This window comes from Sinocyclocheilus rhinocerous, unplaced genomic scaffold (assembly GCF_001515625.1).
Source record: "Sinocyclocheilus rhinocerous isolate Xijiao unplaced genomic scaffold, SAMN03320098_v1.1 scaffold616, whole genome shotgun sequence".
Taxonomy (NCBI): domain Eukaryota; kingdom Metazoa; phylum Chordata; class Actinopteri; order Cypriniformes; family Cyprinidae; genus Sinocyclocheilus; species Sinocyclocheilus rhinocerous.
In genome coordinates, this window is record NW_015631496.1 from 910498 (window position 1) to 920205 (window position 9708).

General features: G+C 37.7%; 1 protein-coding gene across 1 annotated transcript in view; it reads right to left on the reverse strand.

The window, feature by feature from the left end:
* Nucleotides 1-5133: 5133 nt before the first annotated feature.
* LOC107741774 (cathepsin S-like) overlaps nt 5134-9708 on the reverse strand; it is a 15843-nt gene continuing 11268 nt past the window's right edge. The window contains exons 3-7 of the mRNA XM_016554556.1: nt 6557-6672; nt 6089-6313; nt 5710-5875; nt 5480-5582; nt 5134-5315 (exon numbers count right to left, since the gene is read on the reverse strand). Coding sequence (XP_016410042.1) covers nt 5231-5315; nt 5480-5582; nt 5710-5875; nt 6089-6313; nt 6557-6672 — 695 coding nt within the window. The 3' untranslated portion in view covers nt 5134-5230. The remainder of the gene's footprint in view (nt 5316-5479; nt 5583-5709; nt 5876-6088; nt 6314-6556; nt 6673-9708) is intronic.

Below are 9708 nucleotides of genomic sequence, written 5' to 3' on the forward strand. Positions count from 1 at the left end.
CTTTTTTTTACCAAACACATGTAATATTGCTCACTTTTAGTTGGGTAATTTTGGGTAATACAATATTTTTGCTATTATTCATTTGTCTCAATGTTATTCATATTTTTATATAAAATGAGAACACTATGTAAAATTCACTTTAAAGTACATCTACATTTTTCATTTTTACTTATAGAGATAATTAATGGAAAAAATACCATGCTTAAGTGGAATATTTCTGCCACCTGGTAGAAAAACAAATACTATTAAAGGGGTCATATGATGCGATTTCTATTTTTCCTTTTCTTTAGTGTGTTATGTAGCTATTTGTGCATGTATAAGATCTGCAGAGTTACAAGGCTCAAAGTCTCCCACAAAAGGATTTGTTCTATCTAAAAGAGAAGGCTGATCCAGACCGGGCTAAAACGCCTCATTCAAACACGCCCCCACATCTCTACGTCACGATGTGGAAATATTTGAGTAATGCCCCCTTTAAGGAATATGTCTTTTTTTTTCTCTGTGAAACAAAAGATAAATGTGTCCAAAATGGTTATCATAGTTTTAGTGACAATGACATAAATTAAAAACCAAGTATGAAAAATGTCCAGAGTTTTCATGTTACTAGATTTTTAACAAAAATTAAATTTTAACAAAAATTAAATCAAAAAATAAACCACAGGTGGGGTAAAATGCCCCCTAGTCTAACAAAGCAATTAGCTTTATACATTTAGAGCAAAATCAGAGTAAAGGCAGTTTTAGCTTAAAATGAAAAAGAATAAAATAAATAATTATGAATTACAAAATTATAATAACCTATTTGAAAAATATTGTTAGCTGATGCTAACTGGTCAGCTAACTAGCTACACTATAGGGACAAAAGTATTGGGACACCCCCTTCTAATGAACAGGTTTGATGACTTTAGTCATTTCCATGAGTACAAATCTTAATGTTTAAGCATATAATGATATTAGGGAATTGTGTGCTTCTAATTTTATATCAATAGTTTGAACAGGACCCTTTTCTATTTTAACATGACAATGCCTCTGTGTATAAGGCAAGGTTTAAAAAAATGATTGATTCAGTCAGTGTGGTAGAATTTGACTGGTCTGCAGAAAGCAAAGTCCCAATCCCAGCTGAACACCTCTGGTGTGACTTTAAATGCAGACCTTGAGCCAAAAACACCAATGACTTGTACATACACTATATGGACAAAATTATAAGTACACCACCTTCTTTAGAACAGAAAAAGGCACTTCCAAAACTGTGGCAACAAAGATGGAAACATAATTCATGTATTTAAAAAAAAATTTTCCATCTCTGTTGCAACAGTTTTGGAAGTGTCTAAAATGACTGTACCCATATGTACAAGTCATTGGTGTTGTTTGGTGATGAGTTTTTGGCTGATGATGATTACCCCTCTCATTGAAATCGCTATCTGATTGCCTAATCCTAACCCCTCCCCCACACCTAACCCTAAATTTACCTGTACTAGGGGGTAATAATCTGGTGGGGGTCAGAATTTGGCACAACGCTGGTTTTTGTAAAAGCCATCATTAAACAGTTAGATGGCATTGTCCAATATGCAATAATTTACACAAACTTTACCCCTTGTGTTATCTTATGAGTGTGGCTGATTGATTAAAGGTGTATTTGTTTAAAATAAACAAAAATCATAACTTAACTCAAAACCATAATTGTGTGCTGATCTTAATCATTTTATATCCTATGTTCAAATGTGTGATGTTGCACTGACCAGTTGACATTTGGAAATATACCAACCAGTAATAGCATACTTCCATTTAAAATGTCAACACAAAGACAAGATTAAACATTTCATATTTATTTTGTAAGATTCATAAAATACATTTGGATTTTTAAAAGACAATGGAAATGTGAAACTACATACAGAACACACGTTTACAACTAAGAAATTAGACTATAAAACAGTAAACTTCTTACTCCTTTGAGTGGGTACATTTCAAAAAACAAAATCATACCCAGTCAATTTATGGTCACAAAATTTCACAATCACTCTGTTTGTTCCTGTTTTTCACCAGCCAAAAGTCCTGTCCTGCAATCACCGTATTCCACAGCCAGTACTGCATGGTTCACATTTTATGTACAGGTCAGGCCATTGTAAACTCCTGTGGAGGACAGATGTGAGGCTTCATAAAACCACCACTGCAGCCCTTGTTGCTGTAACTGGAGTAACAGTCCACCAGATTCTGAGGTCAACCAGCTTTCCTGTGGTCTTCATCAGCTGACCTGCAAGAACCTCAACAGAGCTGAATGCCCAACATGAACAGCTCCCTGATAGAAGAGAGAAGCATGAGAAAACTACTAAAACAGGAACAACTTAATGGCTTGTGAAGCTGCAGAAAGAGCATTTTGACCAATCAGTCTTTAGTTCTTGGTTTCTGAATTTCCAACTCATCATAGAGGAAGTTACAGGAAAGGGGAAATAAATTCCCTCAAACACTTGACTGGACAAAAAATATATAAAGGAAATGAAATTAAAGAAAAAACGATTCAGCAGCAGATGACAGCAAGTTCTCTGACAGAGACTGTGGTCAATTCACTTGACATCATGAGAGCAACATCAAAAACATAAAATAAAAAAGACATAAAGCTAATTGAGCGGATATCAGTTAGCATAGTTTCAAACAGACCTGCATCTTCACGCTTCATATCCCTCTACAATCCAGAGAGTCTGGGACAGGAGCCCCAGAAGAGCCCACAAAACTTACTGTTTGCCTCTTAATACTAATATTCATTATTAGGCTATATTAATTAAACAATTTATTGTCAAATAAAACAATAAACAATATTAAATTAAATATAGCTGCAAGCAGCAATTAAGGGGCCAAGCACAAAAGAGGCAAAATGAGGAGCTAATTAGACCAACTAGTTAGACCAACTGCAACAATGAGTAATTAAAGCCATTTATGGTGATTTTAGTCAAAATGGCTGGAAAATCACAAATACAACCTCTAGTAATATGATTTAATGGATTATCACTTTTGACCAATAGGTGGCGCCATTATCAAATCGATGTGTTATTTTCTGTGAGGTTACTATGGTACACAAAGTTTGGTGTCAATATGTCAAAGCTTTGCAGAGATACAGCCTCAGAGTCATTTCGGCATCATGCCTCAAGCTTGTTGTTGAGTTTCATTACAATAGGCTAATGTAATCAAAAGTTTTTAGCATTTTTGAAAAGTTATTATTAATTGTTTATGAATGCTTTATAACTTTTGTTACCAAATTGATGTGGCATGGTCAGTGTGAGGTGACAATGGCACATACACAGTTTGGTGTCAATATGTCAAAGCTTTGCAGACGCAGTTTGGCATCATTCCAGCAAATTCTTTGATGCATTAAACGATAACTGTTTTGTATATCGACACGAAATCCATAACTTTTTGCCAGCATAGTCTGAAGATGATCTGAGTCAAGTTTGGTGAAAATTGGACCAATGGTCTAGGAGGAGTTCGAAATAAAAATAAATTTTCAACATTAATTAAAATGGCAGACAGGAAGTTTGGCTGACTATACTATATATAGCAAAATTGGTATCTATGTTCTTGGCATGACCCAAAGAATATATTGAGACCAGTTTCATTACAATAGCACAATTTATTCAATAACTTTTGGCGACAAGGTGGCGCTGCCCCCAAACTTTTTGAGTACTGTGAGGGCATGGTGCCGAAGACACATACCAAGTTTAGTAACGATACGGTGACATGGGAAAATGTGGTATGGGTCGACTCGGCATGCTGCACCGAATCTAAAGAGACCAGATTTTAGGATTTTAGGCCAAACCATTCAGAAGTTATAAGCAAAAAGAGCCATTTTTCATATCTCTTGACCAATAGGTGGCACTGTGCAGGTAGCCTCAGGTCATGGTTGTTATTATAACACACACCAAGTTTGGTCTCAATATGTTAAACTGTTGCGGAGATATAGCGTCACATCCATTTTTGTGTGCTCTTCATCAAATTCGTTCATGCGTTATTCGAGAACAGTTTAACTAATCAACTTTATTTCCATAACTTCTTGCCAGCATGGTCTGAAGATGATCTGAGCCAATTTTGGTAAAAATCAGACAAACCGTCTTGGACGAGTTCGAAAAAGTAGTTTTTTCGAACTATTAAAAATAGTGAAAGAACTAGACATTACAATTTTTACATTTTGAAGTTTAACCTCTAGTGTTTAACCTCTTCAGATATATTTGAAAGAGTATCTGAAGTGATATTTCCATTTCGCCATCCCACTGATGGGAACCCGTTTGGAGAGGCATGTGCCAGTGGTGTCCATGCGTCAGATGCCATGTCACTTAATGTTAATTCCGGTACTGGATGTAACTGTACCAAAGGGGCCATCCATTCAGGGAGTGTTTGTGCATTACTAAGTTTTTATAGCCAAATTTGCTGGAATAAATCAATGAACACAACAAAAATCACAGCCTTACCTGCAGGCAGAGAGAACATTGTTTGTCTGAGTGTGTGTGTGAGAGAGTGATTGTAGAACATTTATCAGTATAAAGACCAAATGGGAATGACAATCGGAGCAAGAGAGAGGGTCTTGCTGATCTTATGATTGCTTATCCCTCCAAAAAAAAAAAGGTGTTACCTTGTAAAAGGATAGAGACCAAAATAAATGTTAAATATGTTTGTCTCTACAAATATGATGCAATTATGTTTTTCGTTGCGTCATAAATTACACCAATAAAAATTTGATTTTAGCAAACTTGATTGTTGAATCATAACATAGGCTGACAGAATTAATTCTCTCAAGGCATTTTTGGCATCTGGAGTTCCACTTATTAATTGGTTCAGATAAGCAGACTGAAAGGGTAGCAAGTGTTTTCTGTGTCATTTTATGCCATTCTCTTCCTTGTGTTACCTTATGAATTTGGCTAATCAACCAAAGGTGTAAAAATCACAGCAATCTAAATGTCCATCATAACTGGACATTGTGTGCTGATCTTGAAAAATCCTTTAATACCTCATGTCAAACTGTTCATTGTGATGTTGCACTGAATAAAACCAAGTCATTTGTAAACACAAAAAAAGAAAGATTTAAGAAAGATTTAAAATTCTATATTTATTTAAGACATATTAGGAAATTTTTAAAAGACAATAGAATTGGGGGAAAACATATTTAACACATTTACAGTTAAGAAATAAGATTTTAAAATATTTTGATATATTCATAATTTCAACAGGATTTCAGCTACATAACCGGATATCATGGGTATAAGGCGATGCCACACATGTTGTTCTGGTTTCTGGCCATACGGATGTAGCCACCATCTCCAAATCCAGCACCCCAACTGTTAAAGTAAAAAAATAACAATCAGCATTTGTATTTTTTCATCTTAATGTTTTGTTTGAGACAGATGTTCTGATTTTACATGTCTTTGAGTAGGTACATTTCCCAAAACAATATCGGACCCAGTCAGTTTATGATCACACAATTTCAAAAGTCAGCCTGTACCTGTTTTTGACCAGCCAAAAGTCCTGTCCAGCAATCGCACCGTATCCCACAGCCAAAACTCCATGGTTTATCTTTTTGGTGCAGGATGGATCATTGTAAACTCCTGTGGACAGATGTAAGATAATGTTATAATAGTTGTCAATGAAAAATAAATCATTTCAACCCTAAATTTGTAACCTGAATACCTTGATATGGTAATCAGTCTGAATGTGCAGGGAAGAAATACTCACCACTGCGATAAAAGACAAACTGAGGGCGGGTGGCATCAATGGCCACTGAAATGGGCCCGATGTTGGCAACAGCTTGCTTCAGGGCCTCCTCATCTCCTTCACTGACGTAATAGTACTTGGTGCAGTTTGCTGCACGCTGGGATGGATCATATCTGCACGGCCCTTGCTGTAGGACACATTTATTTATTATTATATTCATAATGATAATGGATTGCAGCTTTTTTAAAATGTACCAAACACTGATAAATCCATCAATGTAGAGACCTGACTGCATATGTATTACTCAAATCTCACAATAACAGGTCCTGTCACTTCTAATATGGAATGTAATCTCGTCAGGTTTTTTTTTTAAACACATGGACCCATGCAAACAACATACCACTCCTTTATAAGGGTAAGACGATTCTGAGTCTATTCCCCCATTATCAATAACATACTGGAAGGCATCAGTCATCCATCCACCATTGCAGCCCTTGTTGCCATAACTGGAGGAACAGTCCACCAGATTCTGAGCGCTGAGGTCAACCAGCTTTCCTGTGGCCTTCATCAGCTGACCTTCAAGAGCCCCAACGGCGCTGAATGCCCAGCAAGCACCACATGCACCCTGACAGAAAACAGAAAAGCATGATAAAATTACTAAAACATGAAACATTTAGCATTTATGCTACATATAATAGATACTAGCACAGATTTATTGAAATACTAATAATGTAAACTAAATAAAATTTTGGTCTCTGCTGGTCCATTGAAAGGAACAGAAATGCGCTTTTCTAACAAAAGGCTACACAGACACAAATCTAAATGAGCAAATAACAGATTTTATTCAAAATATGCAGTATAATCATACCTGGTTCTTCACACTGGAGACATATCCCTTCTCTCTCCAGTCCAGAGAGTCTGGGACAGGAGCCCCAGAAGAGCTCACAAATTCTGGTTTCTCTCCCACAACTCCCTCCTTCCAAGCTCCTCATCCTGCCAACATAAACAACAGACAATTTTTAAAAAAGCAATATATAAAATGATAGACATCACTAATCAAAACTGTCACGATCAGGGGCGGTTCTAAGATTTCAACCTCAGGATTGCTTGGTCCTCAGAGAGAGATACAAAGATACAAATGACCTAAATAAACAGTACTTTACAGTGCTTGTGAAAGCTCTATTACAGTATGAAGTAAATATACACAAACACCCGTTTAAGATACATAAGTTACTTAGTTAAGAAGAGTGAGTGTTCTCTATTTTTCGTTTGTTGTTTTGATTAACATTATTAACATAAGAAATGCACAGATCCAGTATTTTGACACACATCTAACATTTTCTTAACCGTACGTTTACTTAAGATGTTACCAACTGTGTTTTAGGGATGGGCGATATGGGCTTAAAAATATATCACAATAATTTCTGGTATTTATTGCGATAACGATATCAATGATGATAATTCAGGGAATCTTATGCATCCACCAAGAGACAAATTATTTTTTTTTTAATCCTGTTTTTTTAGAGAAATAGAATCTTTTCTATTTTTACCCAAAATAGGGTGTTGTGAGCATTACTGAGTACACAAGTAATGTAATGACTGTTTAATTCATACTGGAAGCCAAAGAGTGCCCTTGCGCACAAACTCCACATATGCATAGCAGAAGTAATTGCACTGACGACGCTCCAGGAAATCCAGGCTGCATCCGAAAGCCTAGGCAGCTGACTTGCTGCCTAGCTGCCTTATCAGGCAGCGTTTTTCCACGAAGGCACCTCATAAAACTGATTTCGGATAGGCTTCTGAGGCAGCGTAATGGTTTAATGATCTACAACAAAATAGAACGAGTTTTGATGATAACTAAATGAATATTTAATTACTATAATAATGATTTCTCGCTAGAAATAACATCAAAAGTGCACAAAGTTAGTCAGAAATATACATTTACAGACAAACTGTCCACCAAACTCAACTTTCAGATGCCATCTTTATATTTTTAGCTCAACTGTCATGGAATGAAATGCACAGGATTGTGGGATATCAAAGGCAGCGAAGGATACATCTATCCTGCCTTCAAAATTCGATCAAAAGAAGATACCTCCGGAGACAGGAAGTGAAGCAGAATTTGTATTCGGACGTGCCTTGATGCCTTCCTGCCTTTAGAGCTTTCGGATGCAGCCCCAGTTATTGCTGTAGCTGAATAAAACGCAGATAGAGCAATTTTAACTGAGGAAACTTGAAGACAATAAACATACGATTGCGACAATATATGGTTTATCTGTATTCTTCAAGCAATCTTGGGTATTTTTTTATAAGGATAAAGTATATCTATAATGCAATGCTAATCGACATAGCCTTTATCACTATATATAATACTATAAAATAGTATTCTGCCTCATTCTGTGATTTGAAACCATGTCTGATCACAAAAAGTTATTTCAAATGCTTGACTTATGTTACTAAGTTAATTTGGAGAAAAAGCATGTCAATAAATGTTATGTGACACTGCTTTCACTGCCTTGGTGATCTCAGCTTTGGTGGGTGGGTTGGTGTTAACATCCAGTAGGCTGTCTGCTGGAAAAATAGATGGGGGTTGCTCCGGAGGAGATCTATTGAGAGTTTCTTCTAAACAGCACAAATTTACTCGCTGTTTGCCATGGTGGATTGATTTGATCCATGATTGACATTAAGGGCTTCTTAAGCTTGCAAATCAAATTATCTTGACTCATTGAACCTGGATCAAATTAGTGAGATTGTGTGAACTTAAACTGTCATTTATGGAACTGCTTAAGCCCTGATTTATTTGTTAGGTTATTTCAAGTCAGGTTTTGGACTTTAATCCCTGCTTTTCCTAGTGTATTTTATGAAACAGGCTTCAGGTCAGTTTCCCAGCATAGGTTGCCACAGTGACTGAGCTTGATCTATGTTAATAAAAATAATAATCTATAATCTATGTTATAAAAAGAATGCACATCACACCTCTGTTTATCAATTTGCACTGGCTACCAAATAGTGCTCGCATAAAATTCAAGGCATTGATGTTTGCCTACAAAACCACCACTGGCTCTGCACCCCTTTACCTAAATTCATTACTTCAGACTTATGTGCCCTCTAAAAGCTTGCGTTCTGCAAGTGAACGTCGCTTTATTGTGCCATCCCAAAGAAGCACAAAATCACTTTTATGGACTTTTAAATTAAATGTTCCCTCCTGGTGGAATGACCTGCCCAACTCAATCCGAGCAGCTGTCCTTAGCCATCTTCAAGAATCGGCTAAAAACACATCTCTTCCATCTTTATTTGACCCTGTAACTCTAGCACTCTCTATTAATTCTATTCTTAAAAAAGAAAAAAACACTTGTCCCTTTTAGACTTGCACTCTTGTCACGTTTCGCTGTTGAGGAAGCACGCAGGAGGCACGAGTAAACGAGAACGGTCTTTAATCAAGGAAACTCAGGAGATAATCCACAATAGGAGTTGGGCAAACACACATAGAAACAAGTAGACCTGACAGAGACCGACTGCACATACTAAGACTTTTAAACAGGGCAATCAGGGGAACACAGGTGACATCAATGGAACATCATCAATGCGCTCTGGACTGGATTCGGGGACTGGAGCCCTCTCCTCTTCGGTGTGGCACATTCGCCGCGCCATACTCAGCTCATCCTCAGCCGCGGTGCAGGGGACGGAGCTCCTCTCCGTGCTCACACCGTCCGCGGCTTTCTCCCTCGTGGCTGGCATTGTCGCCGGCTCTCGCACCTGATCTGACGGATTGAGCTCCATGTCCAGGGCGATCCTCCGCTCAGTCGCTTGGCTTTGCGCTGGCTCGTCGATCGCGGCGTGAATTGGCTCTCCGTCATCGGTGGGCTCGGGCTGATGCTCCGCACCGCGGGGAGATGGTGGGCTGGGCACTGGGTCTGGAGTGGATCTGACTAAATCATCCACGGGGCAAGAGGTGGATGGCGACCCGTTTCTCGCCAGAGTCCACTCCACGAAGGCGACGAAATCCTCTCGAGGACCATC